Genomic DNA, 13,845 nt, shown 5'->3' on the forward strand with positions numbered 1-13,845 from the left:
TGTCGGCTCATTTAGAATTTCATTGAATCCAGCGGAACAGCAGTTCGCGCCCGGTTTCCTCAGAACAGAGTTTTCACTAGTAGCGGGGACCAGCTTCACAGCAACCTGGGTGAAGTAAACTGGCGCAGAGACGAGAGTATAGAAGCAGCATGGGTACGTAGGTACCTAAGGTAGACAAGTGGTAGTGAGTGAAGTTGTGAGAAAGAGAAGTGATGTGATGTGGAGAGTGACAGGTTTATCAAAACGTTACCAGCGATTAGCCGCCGTAGTACGTATTACTAGTACTACTACTAACTCTGTACTAGTAGTAGATACCTTATCACAGACGGTTAAATCATTCACCGTAGGAATAATACGGTCGGCGTTAAATGCATTTGTGGCAGCCCCTTTTCGTCCCTTTTCACCCTGCTCCAGCTCCAGGAATTTGCTAGGGTTGAATTCAGATGTACGCATGCTAAAGTACGTCCTCGATTCATCAGTCATGATCTCATTACAGGTACTCATCAGCAGAGCCCAGTATGCCAGCACACAGCTTGACTCAAGTGTAGAGCTCTTCCGTCAATGCATTCAAGGTCAATCCTTCTTTAGCAATGTCTTCGTCTGTAGGCACACGTTAGCGACATTGAGACAGCATCGCCAGAACGATGTCACTCACTTTGCAGAAAACACAGAGGCATCTCTACCAAAGTGCCTTCGACATGACTCAGCAGTTCCTTGAGTTCCTGGACCCCACCGGGGAAATCCTCTCGGACTACATGTCCATATTCTACTCGTGGAGGCACCTTGGTTCCGTCTTTGCCAGCATCTTTGGCGTCAGCATGGTAGAAGTACTCATAACACTCCTTGTATTCTGCCCAAGTCGTGACATGGTCGTCGGGGACCGCTCGGAACGCCTTTCGGAAGATGTCGGTGTTTGTGCGCGCCCGACTATTCCAAAGACTCTGGAACGCGTCGCTGAGAGGGTCGGAGACGATATTGTCTTCAGGACTGCCCCAATCATAAACATTGGGCACACCTACAGGTTCGTAATTCGGATCAGGTCTTCGCATGTCTTGAGGGCGAACGAGACCAAGATGCTTTCGGGTCAAGTACCGCCTCAGTGAGGCTGCAAAGCGGCTGACTTGATATGGCTGACCTGCGACATATGTCTGTACGGGTGTGGGATCATTGATCAGAATTGCAATCTCGCTGTCGTGTGAACCAAGCAGACTTCGGTCATTCAGATTGGCTGAACCACAGATGACGACCCGATCATCTGCAATCATACACTGCACTTATTCAGTAATAGTCGGAACCGTCAAGACGGGCAACTTACCTTTGAATGGATATATAACTCCTCGCTGACAAAAGCATCCAGTTCAGCCTCCGGCGTTCCGTCCCAAGGCACGGTGCGAATATCTTGACCTCCGAGCATGTAACACTCTGCGACGCTGTCCCAACGGCTGCCGGGAGCCGCGGATGTATTCTGTGCAGCGGATTGGTATTGCTGATATTGTGACACACGTGACATTTGGGTTACTCCGGTCCTTTCACCTGAAGATCCATATCCAGCTCCCATCACATTATCATGTTCTTTGCGTGCCTCTTCATATTTCACACCACTTTGCTGTTCGGCTTGCGCCATTGCACCGCCACAGTTGATTCGATCGTAATTCCGGAGATTGTAGAAACGAATGTAATCCATGGGATTGTAACCGGCTTGTGCGATCTCTTCCATGATGGAGTGACCCCCACGATTAATGCTGAAGTACTGGAATTCCATGATAGCACGAGTCCCCAGGGATCCTTCATCTCGAAGATCACCAGCAAAGGCCGGTACTGCTGGAATCACAACAATAACCTTATATCTCTCGCCAGCTTTGGCAGCTCGCATGATTCGCTCGACAATAGCCTGCCCAACCAGGTTCTTGACTGGTTTCTGTTTGTCGCCCGTGGCCGTGATAAAAAATTGATTCTCGATATAGACAAAGTGTTGACTATTTCGGATCACATCAATGTAAGCATTCTGAATGGAGTGCTCGAGTGGGGTGCCGTTACTCCATTGGGTGCAACTTCGAAGGAGCTGGCAGGTCATAGCACCTCTTGCTTGACTGTAAGGTCGGCCGTAAGAATCGGTTGCTCCGAGATATTTGCCCTGGATGTGATGCATCCTGCCTTCCATGCCGCTTGAGACGAGACTACCGACAGAGGAAAGTTCCTGACCGATGCGTTTCCCTTCGGTACGGTATCGGTCCACCTTTCCGCGGAGACCTCGTTCAGAATCAAAGCCTCTTTCACTCTCATCGCCATAGCCATAATCATCGAGACCTCGGTTCTCCTCTGTGCCAGATTGTTGATGTATTTGTGGCTGGTATGGTTGGCCGGATACAGCTGGAGAAGTCTGCTGTTGATACGAGTGGTATTCGTATGCATGATTTGGTGTTTGCTGACTTGAGAGCTCAGAAGCTCCTTGCTGGAATGGAGCATATGTCGGTTCTGGTTTGATCTGCGGCGAATATCCTGTGTGATCGTAACCCAGACCTGGCGACGGTTGGGAGGGTGGACCAGGAGGCGGGGGTGGAAAGGCTTGTTGGAAGTATGGATTTGGAGATTGTCCTCCTATCCCAGTCGGCTGGTTATATGCTCCTTGGGGTGTTGGGCTAGAAATTTGAGGGTATCCGCCCGTAGCGGCCAGAGACTGACCTTGGTCTCCATGTACCGCTGGTCCCATCCCTTGGACATAAGAAGTCTGGGGGCCCGCTGGTTGGGGATATGTATGTTGAATCGATGGACTTGAAGCAGCACCATACGACGCTGGTTGATTTCCTGGTGTGGTGCTTAGTTGGTTCTGGTATGGTTCCGACCCTGGAGTATGGGGCCTGCTAGTGCTGTGCCATGCCGGTGGAGCGTATGGCCGGCTGCCCGGCGGCGGTGGGAAAGCGCCACCTGGAGCAGAAGGTTGAATTTTTTCTGGTGACTGTGGATGAGCCTGGGGACGCCGAGCAGGACCAGATGTGGAATGCGGGTAGTCGTCAATGATGCGAGAGTAGCGTGCGTCTTTCCGGACATTGTATTTTTCCTCGAAAATGAAATTCCACCGATCAATGAAATGATGACGGAGGTCTTGGACGCATGACCCTTGCAGAGACAGCGCAATGTCGGACCTGGAGAACATTAAAAGGAATTGATGTAATGGCGTATCATGATCACTTACCATCCCATTCTGGAGCTTTTCGTTCTGTCGAGCTTGTTTTGGAAAGGGTCTGCAACGTTACTGAAATCCATAACCCTATATTATATATCAGTAATGCTCTTCATTCGATAGCCTCGTCTGAGGTTATGTCTGGAGCAGTTGACCTTACCTGGCATTGTTGTAGTCCTGGCCGGGAAACACTATGTCACTGATGTTCAATGGATGGGCATCCACAATGGCATGTTGATTTGTATCCCATCGTCCAAAACAAAGGTCTAACCCGCCCATGAAGGCGATCTTGCCGTCAATCAGGCATAATTTTTCATGATGCGCCCAGTATAAAATCACATCCTCATCCAGACCATAAACGCCTTTTAGAGCGTCTGCGCCGAGTTTGGACACGCCGGCGGCATCGAGCTTGAGGTTTTGCAAAGACGAGATCAAGGAGGATTGTGCGGTTTGAGCGTCAGGAAGGTGATCTGGATGACGAAAGACGGAGATATTAGGAGACAACTTCTCGAGCTCGTGTTTTGTATGGGCCGAGGACAAAGCTAAAGGAGGAAGGATTAGTGGGTTCTCCTTCTCTGCATAGTTAAGTGATGTAGTGGTTGCTCGTAGCCCCAGTGCAACCAGGAAGGAAGTGAAGGTGCCGGCAGCCTGCGGCACAAGAGAATGGAGGTAGTTGATCATAATGGGAGAAAGGTACGCACTCAAAGCCTGGGTCACTTCTTTGTATACAATAATGTTGACTTTGACGCCACGCTGAGCGGCTCTCTGAAGGGTCCGATCCAGTCTCCATTGCTCGTTTTGAGATGGAGGGCGACGAAGATAGACTTCCGGCGACAACCACCAGTCAAGGATCCATATCGACTCTCTTGCTCCTTCCAGTGCTTGACTGACAGCCCAGAAGTATGCACATCCATCGACGTACCATTTGACATCATTCCCGGGTTTCTCTGAAGCGAAACTGTCGAAACGATACTGGCCATGGGCTTGCTCTGAAGAAGTTGGGGCATTTGCATAGCCTGAATAGGTACTTGGTCCCTCTGGTTGCTGTCCGGACGGCTGGTTGGAATACCGTGCAGGCTTTCCATCAGGTCCAAGCAGGTTGGCAATGTCTGACCCAATACTGTGGATGGTGTTGTGTAATGTCCCCAAAAGCTTTGCACCTAGGTCAGGTTTACCTTCAGGTTGTTGCATCGGCGGTCCTCCGGGGTACGCAGCCTGGCCTGGTTGAGGGTAGCCGGTCGCGGGAGTCGGCTGGCCGTAGCATTGCTGGGACGTGCCGGAGCTACTGTAACCATAGTTCTGGGATGAAGGGGTTTTGTACTTGTCGTATCCCGACTTGAACATTCGAAATGTGTCTCCGAGAACCGATCTCTCTGTTCCTTCTTGTCTGCTGCCGCGGGATTGGGAGTAGTCGTCTCCGTAAGCAAGTGCATCCTCGTCCGAGGGTCGCTGGTAAGACATCTCGCGTTGCTGAGAGTATGGGGAACTAGGCGGCTTGCTGAGGAGACAGATTGCATGAATATCAACCGCAACGCTCAGATCAGAGCTGATGAAGGAGTAAGAATATTACATGAATGATGGTGATTGATTGTGAAAGAGGACGTTTCACCATGTCTTATGTTTCAGCTGGAGGCTCCTTGGTGAATGATTGGAAGTCGGTGAAGCTCAGCAGCATCATCAGGGTAAGCCTGTAGTGCTAGACGCGTCAGTCGCAGTTGCATGGTGGCTCCTGACGGCTCCAGGCATCCTGCGCACCAAACACGAAGTCTGGGTCAGGAAGGATTGAGCTGCGCCTCATTTGCTTCAGCCCTGATCCCACCCCATTCACCGCCCATGACTAGGTTGAAAGACCCCTCTAATTCAAGGGCCTGCCTGCCAGAGCTCAATATATAGTCTGTACTACCTAGTAGGGACTGTGTTAGTTTATAGAGATGGGAAAGCTCTTACCCGCAGTATAGCCAAAATGTCTCCGGAATCAAATACGTAGTATCACGGGACGACGTTGAGCATCTCAGTCCGTGGAGGCCATCTGCGTCGGATTGGTGCGTACATATCCTCGACATGGACTATCTCCAAGAATGGCACATCCTGCAGACTCATCTACGCAGCTGTAGCGATGAGCTTGACTCGGAGTCAAAGGCGACTTCGATGACAGATGGGAGCTGCCGCTCGTCTGCCCCAAATACGTCATGATGCCCCTGATTCAATACATGCGGGGACAAGACCTCACCCACCACTGGCACTCCTCCATCTCCGAGGATCAAACAAAATACTGAGACACCAAGCAGTGGCATATTTCCATTTGTGCTTTTACGGGCAGCATATTTGATTTGGCTATTTGTATTACCGTTCCGGTGTTATAAAGATGTCTGCACGTCTGCGTCCCTTGCAATGTCTCACGACCACAGCTCTGAGCTCGAAAGCGCCGAACATCTTACGTTACCCTCACACTTCGCTGCGATTGACCCGACCTGCTTCCAACATGTCTCTGGCCACTCTTGATGTATATGCCACTACCATCTGCATAGCCGCAGGACTACAGCTAACATGGTCAGGTATCGCAACATCCCAACCTGCGCACCGCCTCCACAACGTTGTTCGAAGCTAAGGCGAAGAAACAAGTGACCTTTGAGGCGATCGCGAAAGAAATTGGTCGAGATGAGGTTGCCGTGGCTGCTTTGTTTTACGGACAAGCAAAGGCGTCTCCAGATGACATCAAGAACCTAGCAAAGTATTTTGATATCGACCATGGCACTCTCGAGTCACAGATGAGCGGGTTTCCGGACCGCGGCAAGAGCATAGAGATGCCTCCCAGGGAGCCTTTGATTTATCGGCTGTACGAGATTGTGCAAAACTACGGCTATGCGTACAAAGCTGTACTGAACGAGAAGTTTGGCGATGGGATCATGAGTGCTATTTCTTTCTCCACCCATGTCGAGAAAGAGGTGGACAAAGATGGGAATACCTGGGTGAGTCGAGCGCCGTTTTGGGAGGTCGATATATTTCGATGCTAATTAAATGCAGGTGAACATCAAACTTCGGGGCAAGTGGTTACCGTATACGAGGTTCTAGCCTGGCGGAAGAAGAGTCTACAATTAATCCTGCTTGCCATCACCGCTGGTGACTTCACATCCGATTTGTACGGTGTCGAGATTGAAACCCCAGAGGCTCCCTCGTTACGCCCTAGCCAGCGTGTTCGACGATTGCAAGCCCACATCAACCCTGTCAGGTCCATTGACTCCTGCTCGCAACGAGAATGTCGCTAGCCTGCTTTGTGCCGCAAGGAACAATATTAAGCAAGAACAATACTAAGGGGCGCCTCAGCCTTGTCGGAATGATCGTCGAACCCCTTGCCTTTGTCCTGCATCTTCTTTTCTTTCTTTCAACCACCATTACCCGTCCCAAGTCTTTCAACTCCGATACTAATGCAATGCTGACTATATGCAGCGCTACTACGGTATATATATAACTAGCACCTCCCTTCGACTGCCGGATCTTTCCTTCATTTCTACAAACTAACACTATCATTAACCCTGACTCAGCAGAAACTCCCTTCGTTCCATTATCCCGTCGCAATCCAGACAACGGAAGCTAGCCAAACACTGAATCACTCTTTCAAGTCATGACTCAATCCATCCAGCAAACCCGCACCTGCCGAGGGCAGATGGGCTATTTCTGCACAGTTCAAAAGCAGGTCAAGGCCACTCGCAAGGGACAGATGGGATACTTCTGCACCGTGCAGCGCAGATAGACAAGAGTACGTTGTGTTACCTTGGTTCCTCTCCTCCTTCACCCGGGTTCAGTCCGAGAGCAGTTGCTGACCTTTGGACCCCAGGCTCCATTGCTCTTCTGACGAACAGGAAGATGATCATGGCCACCATGACTGTAGCGCAGGCGCCCGACGATGTCATCTTCTCCACGCCATCACGGCGTTGACGCCGACGGGGGATTTGACATGTACAGCATTTATATGTCATCATGTTGATGGTTTCCGTTTCGGCGAAAATATGACACATTGATGCGTGTTTGCCGCAGAGCCTAATTGATACGAAGTCAAACTTCACACTCGTGCTCACAGATCCTCGCAGGGCAGTTTCCACCTGTACTGCTGCCTTTGCCATCCAGTATTGTTCTTCAATTTCACTTCTCTCCACCCATGCTCGGTGAGCAACTCCGCTTACTACGTTGCAAGTATCCGCATGGCATTTATGTGGTACGTCGCAGCAGCGACTGTGAACGATCTGACTTCATTTCAGACAGTCTCTTGGTGCTTTGGAACACACGTTCTGAAAGTTGCATCTTTTGGCTTATTCTACTTCAGTTGAATTCATTTCTATCCTAAGATTCAGAATTCGGATTTATAGCAGATAAAGGCATGCCTCCTGGAGGATGACAGGAACGACCCTTCTCGGATGGTTGGACACCAGTTTTGCCGCCAGTATTCCCCGGACTCTGAATGTTACTGGTGTCTCAGAGACATGTCTCTGGCTTTCTTGGTCGGCCGCCCAATGACTGTTGATTTCGTCCTTCGCCATTCGTAAGGGACAATCGCACAGAATCGATGAACGGTCCCTTATGAATGGCGAAGGACTTTCAGACATAGACCCAGATATATATATACTAAGTACCCAACGGTAAATATCCTCACCGCCACATTCCATTTTGAGTAGTCAAATCCATCATGGTCATCTGGCAAGAGACATTTTATGTATCTAGACTTTTAATCCAAAGTGTAGTTGCAAGCAATACTTCTGCGGTTCTTCACTTGTGGAAGTTCCAATATCATCTTTTCATTCTTTCCCTTCATCCCCGGTCACTTGCTGTCATGCCGGATACTACAAGGAATGTTCAGAGCAAGAGTCACCTCAGTTCCTGATCCATAATAAAAATACCTATTCCTTTCGCGTAAGAAGCGGCCTTGGCTTATCTCCCTAAAAGCCCACCTTAATACCAAGGTTTTCCACCACGTACAACTTACCAGTATTTCACGCCCTCCCCAAAAAACAGTTTTACATCTTCTTTGAGACAAGAATTAACAATCTTGAACCACAAAAAAAACAAAAAACGACACCAACAGGATTTGAACCTGTGCGGGCGAACCCAACAGATCACGTGGACAGCAGAGCAAAGCTGCTGAGATTCGAGTCTGTCGCCTTAACCACTCGGCCATAGTGTCTATATTTGGGGGTTTGGAATGCACCAATCGTGGGGTGCATTTCAGAGTGAAATTTGTGGTATGCGAATTAATATTGTTTCTTTTATGCGACCCACTTCTGCCAAGTTACACTCCAGGGGTCTCGGAAAGGACACCTTGACGTACCTTCGAACACGTACATAGTGGCTAGGTACCCTAGTCCCTTCGCTTTGGATTGGTAAAGGCCTCGGAGATTGTATATTCAATAGCAGTATCTCTTCATGGTCACAAATGTCATATATAGATGACTGCTGAGCTGGCTGACAGGTTGCGTTTGACATGGGCAAACATATCTTATGGTTAGCAACTGTGGTATCAAAGAGGATAGTAAGTCATACTGAAATTGATGCTGATACTGCGTACATTTGGCACGGCTGAAGGGGCCTTGGAAGGAGGTAGGTAGGTGGGTAAGTTGTCAAGACCACTAAGCACAATTACTACGGGGGTTCAGTAAGTAGGCTGGAAAGACAGTTCTTTGACTGCCCAAATGTGATAGTCATACATGGATCGTCTTCTCGCAGGAGACAATAGCCAAGAGATATAACATGCTGTATATACACATGGGAATTGAATGTCATCACCACAAAGGTGTGCTGGGTTTGAAAGAGCAAGGCAGAAAAGTGAAAGAGGCAAGCAGCGATTTCGTGTCGACTCCCGGTCGAATTTTCCATACAAGGCTCCAAGGCCAGAATGTCCTCGTCCATTTGGACATATATCCACCACTAATAACCCAGACTCCGGCGACGCCCGACAGTGAAGGGATGCTGTGTGGTGCATCGAGGCCCAGGCCTGTCGATGTGGAAGACCATCACTCGGTTATTCTTCAAGGTAGCAAATGAATTTAGTGGGCTTGCCAATGCGACCTGTGACAATGCTGGAAAAGGAAACGGGACTGGTTCCCGTAGCCGCAATCTCGCTGGACGCAGAAGCAGACGACGCCACGGTGGCGGGCTCTGTCTCGGCTGGCGCGGGGCTATCAACAGCAGTTGGTTCAGGTGCTGGAGCAGAGGTGACAGCTTCGCTCGATCCACCCGCTACAGCAGAGGGCGTAACGACAGCGGCAGGTTTGCTTGGAGTGGCAGTGATGGAGATACCAGTGGACGTCATGGTGCTGTTTGAGAAAAATGCAGTGGACGAGACGGATGCGGACGAGGTGGTACTGATCGCGTCGACGGCCGAAGAGGCTGCCGCAGAGGCCGTCGCAGAGGCGGACACCGAAGGCTGGGCGCCGGAGGAGGAGCCGTCAAGCAATGGAGGACCGGGGATGATGTAGGATGTCAGCACCTGGTAGATGTTGATCAAGATGCCCGGGTCCTGAGCGGTATACAGATCCGTTCCCAAGGTGCCAGTGCTCAAAGAGTTGGAGCCAGAACCGGTGACTTCGAGATTGATGCATTGAGGGTAGTTCTGGGCGCTGTTGACATCTTTCGCTACATGCAGAGCAATGGTTTCATGACGAAGGACGTATTTGCCCGGTGCGATGCTGGAAGGGATGGTGACAACCCATGAGTTGTTGTTTGCGATCATATCATCCGAAGCCCAGTGCCCAGGAGGAGTGCTGCCATCAATGAGACCTGATTCGTCAATCTTGTTGAAGAGCAGCTTGGTTTTATCCACTGTGGTACAGTCATCGCCGCAAGAAGCCAAGTAGTCGAGCATCGGACCCTTGTGCGATTCTGGCCAGACGGTCCATTGCAACTCGACGGTATCCCCTGCAGCCACAGAGACATATGCGCCGCCTGGCGTTGCACCCTTGTGGCAGATAATGTCAGGGCTGGTGTAGTCGCTGACGAAACCGTTGTTAATATCCTCGGGTATCGACCAGCCAGCAACAACCGGTGGTGGGTACTGATATTGAAAAAGGGGGCTGTAACCAGAATACCATACACCACCAGCAACAATACCCTGGACGGTACCGTGTGCAGAGACCTTGGATATGAGGGCGAGGGCGCCGAGAAGAGCGGTGGACTTGATCAGAGACATTGTTTGTTGTTGGAGTGTATAAATTGACAGCAAACTGGTCAGGAGACTTTCGATGACACGAATAAGAGGTGCTGCAAGCAAGAGTCCGTCAAAAGGAGTGGTGAGAACTCGGGCTTCAATCAATGAAGGCCTGGAAACGAAGGTTGGGCAAAGAACGAAATGGTCAATTGACCTGTTAAACGAAAGACCAGCTTGGATTCTTTTGGGGAGATCTATGCTCTGAATGAAGGAAAGAAATGGATCAATGCAAGGCAGAAAGAAAAGTCATATATACCATCATTTCTTCATCTTCGTCCGTATCCCAGGCAAAAGGTAATCTCAGCCTCAGGCAGACCACCTTGACTGAAGGGTTTCATGTTGAACAGGCCTGTAGACAGGACTCAAGAACCATGTAACAACTGCAGGGGACGAATAGGAGAATATGGAGACCTCAAGGCAGTAACAAACTGAGTTGACCCGCCTGCCATGCTCTCCTGAACTTGTGGACAAGAATGGAAGAGTCAAGGAGGACATGGGTTTCTGGTCCTAGGCCAGATCGCAAACACTGACTTTGAAAGATACCCGAGTCGCCATGGCGCCATCGAGATTGCCTGCTCGGTAGGGGGAGGATGTTGGTTTCAGGCTGAACGTGACGAGCAGGGGTCTACGATACGTAGTTTGACCTTGAGGTCCTGAGGGGCCAGAGCAGCATACTATACTGTACAGGATTGCAGCTTCACCAGCACAGCGTCGGAGAGTGCACAGCTGTACGAGCAGTCCTCAGCGTGAGCAAGTCCGCTCTTGAAAGACGCGTATGATGAGGAGAATCAAGCTTGAGATCCCAAAGGAGCGGAGGGCAACAAAGGCCAAGAGTGTCCATCGTGAACTTGAAACGTGGTGGCGGAGGAAAAACGTCCTGCCCGCAGTGCCAACCTGGTGTCGGCAGTGGGGCCTAGACTCCACTTGTCTGGATATGGACATGGGTCGCGCTGCCCTACGCTTTGTTCAGGCAGATCACCAATTCCTGCACTGCAAAGGGGTGTCGGTTGCCATCAGGGCTGAAAAAACCAGATCGATTCGATGGTTGTCTCATGCGACTGGGGAATCCTAGACCACTCGAAACACTATGGCTGGACCTCCCCTAAAGATTTCGTGCAAAGGAATGCTGCACCGTCATCCCTTGTCACCCAGCGAGAGGATCGGTAGCCCACGCCCACTGTACTGCTAGAGTGCTGAGATCCTGGAAGGCAATCTTTGATGCCTTCAAGGAGGAGGCTGGAAACATATTCACGCTACTTCTTCCAAGGACAAGATGGCGGTATGCATGCCCGAAGGGCACTATGACCTAGACCGTATGGACATGGAAATGTGACTGGCTTGACCCATGATGACTCGTTGATTTCAACACATGCATCCCAACAGCCACGACAGCATTTGAACATCTCCCCATGACCCCATTCAGAGAGTTGTCTAATTAAGGCCCACCTAGAATTTGATTCTCGCGAATGAATAGGAAAGAAACCAGCGGTCACAGAGGACTGGCTAACCTTGCTGGCAGCTCGGACAGAGCCCGGGGTGGTAAAAAGGCGAGATGGTGAGTAGCATTGACCGGGAATCTCGTCGACCTGGACAACTTTCCAACAGCAAAGGATTCAGGGATGCAGAAAGACCGAATCCGCGCTCCGAGAGGTCCGCTTCAGCGTACTTGTTAGGCGGAGCCGAGCAGGGATGGTCAGACAGCGGCCAGAGGTGCTGCTCGCAGCGGTTGTGGTCCAGAGCTCAAGAATGGACTCGTCGAGAGGCGGTCGCTTCTGCAGACCTCGGGGAGTGCAACCCACGCGATCAACAGACTCGGACCGCTACGGTTTTGGGTATGCACGATACCCGTCCCATCCAGCGAGATTCAATTCTTTATACCATGATTCTGCGTAACCCGCTTGTGCCTCCGAGGACTCGCCGTCCAGTGACTGCGCAGCGTCCCTTCCCACTTTCCCAGCTTCCCTCACGGCTCTTCGGCTCCTTACTTGTCGAATTGTCTCTTTTCTGCTCCAGATCTTGATCCTCGTCCTCATCCCATTCGCTCATCTTCTCGCCTTTCATGAAGGCTTCCTGCCGTTCATGCGTACCCTCTATCCACTGAAATATGCACTTGTAGTCAAAAACATATCCTGTTTGACAAGCGGCAGCAGTGGATACCGGATGGAGACATATAGGACATAGGTCGCTGGATGGAGGCGGCGGAACAGTGAAAATGGGTAGGTACGTTATACTCGAAACTGGTGGACTTCTCTTTGCAGCAGTGTTGGGAGATTTGGCGGGCACCACTTGCGATTCTGACACGGGCCTGCGGACCAGTTCCATGCCCGAGACAACCGGCGGTGGGAGTTCCAACCCTTCAGCGGCTTTCCTGGTCAATTGACGGGAAAAGTCGCTGGCGTGCCACCACTCCAGAAACTTCAAGGCGAATATGCTAGTCGGCAAAAGGATCCTCAGGCTGGAAAGCAGGCGAGGGTACAAGGTGCGTGGGTTGAAAAGACCGCTCAAGCCTTGTCCAGGCCTTCCAGCGGCTGCAATGGCTTTTTCAGCTGCTTCCCTGGCAGCGTCAATCGCTCCATAGTCGGCCGACCCCATTCTTCTGATCCTGGTGCCGATCATCCAGAGGAAAGGATTCGAATACTTGGTGCCGTCGAACAGATAGCCCAAGCTGAAAGCCAGAATGCTGAAATAATATGCTGCGTTCAGACTTGGATAGACATTCCGCAGGAACCATTTATAGTAGTATAACAGCCTTTGCTTGACGGTTGGGTTGGGCGGAAGAGCGTCTCGATCCAGGTACCGCCGCCCTCCCAAGCCGCCACCTATGAGTAAACTTGCGCTCGGCGCAATGTGTATGTCATAGCTCTCATCCAGCTTTCTCTTGAGATAAGGTATGCCGACGAGAACAGCCAAGTTCTTCCAGATATCTCGACCGCCCAGCTTCAATCGTTCGCGAACTTCTGTGGGCACTGCCAATTGCGTCCTTTTGATCTCACCGCCATTGACGCTCAAAACCTTCTCTCTCTTAAGGCCATAGAAGTTCTCCGTGAAGCTGCCCCCAAAGGTCTTCAGGTAGTACCTCTCCACCACCAAGCTGAGCAGTGCATACACTTCATCAAAGTTGTTCAGGATCCGAAGAAGATATCGAGGATGTCGGTGGGTGGCAAGGGCTAGAAGATATCGTAGCGTCGGTGGGAGCAGGGCTGCTAGTTGTTGCTCGGATAACAATTCGAAGAGCGATGGCTTCAAGTCATCCACGGGCGACTGAAGCACCTGGAGATACTCCATGATTGTCGGGACAGTGGTGTTTCTTCAGTATGTTAGGGGTGCATTACCGCACATAAACATCAGCGCATTTTAGCAATATGCGCCCTGGGCAGTGCGATCGCAGCATGCGACCGCGAAACCGCAAACACCCGAGGATGATAATCAGCCGCCGATCAGACAGTTTCCATGTTCGTCGACGTGATCG

The 13,845-nt window shown here is 50.8% G+C and overlaps 4 protein-coding genes across 4 annotated transcripts; 1 reads left to right on the forward strand and 3 right to left on the reverse strand.

The window, feature by feature from the left end:
* Positions 1-538: 538 nt before the first annotated feature.
* Positions 539-4,642, reverse strand: A1O1_02823 (phospholipase D; the record flags this gene model as incomplete). The annotated part of the gene is made up of 5 exons (XM_007723732.1): positions 539-600; positions 656-1,268; positions 1,316-3,143; positions 3,194-3,268; positions 3,342-4,642. 5 exons carry the CDS (start codon positions 4,640-4,642, stop codon positions 539-541), a joined length of 3,879 nt encoding a protein of 1,292 aa, XP_007721922.1.
* A 1,021-nt stretch (positions 4,643-5,663) lies between these two features.
* A1O1_02824 (cyanate hydratase) lies at positions 5,664-6,253 on the forward strand (the record flags this gene model as incomplete). Its single annotated transcript, XM_007723733.1, has 3 exons — positions 5,664-5,684; positions 5,737-6,150; positions 6,206-6,253. The coding sequence occupies 3 exons, from the start codon at positions 5,664-5,666 to the stop codon at positions 6,251-6,253; spliced, it is 483 nt and encodes a 160-aa protein (XP_007721923.1).
* Positions 6,254-9,191: 2,938 nt separating this feature from the next.
* Positions 9,192-10,358, reverse strand: A1O1_02826 (endoglucanase; the record flags this gene model as incomplete). Its single annotated transcript, XM_007723734.1, has 1 exon — positions 9,192-10,358. One exon carries the CDS (start codon positions 10,356-10,358, stop codon positions 9,192-9,194), a length of 1,167 nt encoding a protein of 388 aa, XP_007721924.1.
* Positions 10,359-12,248: 1,890 nt separating this feature from the next.
* Positions 12,249-13,661, reverse strand: A1O1_02827 (uncharacterized protein; the record flags this gene model as incomplete). The annotated part of the gene is made up of 1 exon (XM_007723735.1): positions 12,249-13,661. The coding sequence occupies one exon, from the start codon at positions 13,659-13,661 to the stop codon at positions 12,249-12,251; it is 1,413 nt and encodes a 470-aa protein (XP_007721925.1).
* Between the last annotated feature and the right edge of the window lie 184 nt (positions 13,662-13,845).

This window comes from Capronia coronata (genome assembly GCF_000585585.1).
Source record: "Capronia coronata CBS 617.96 chromosome Unknown acBCG-supercont1.2, whole genome shotgun sequence".
Classification (NCBI taxonomy): domain Eukaryota; kingdom Fungi; phylum Ascomycota; class Eurotiomycetes; order Chaetothyriales; family Herpotrichiellaceae; genus Capronia; species Capronia coronata.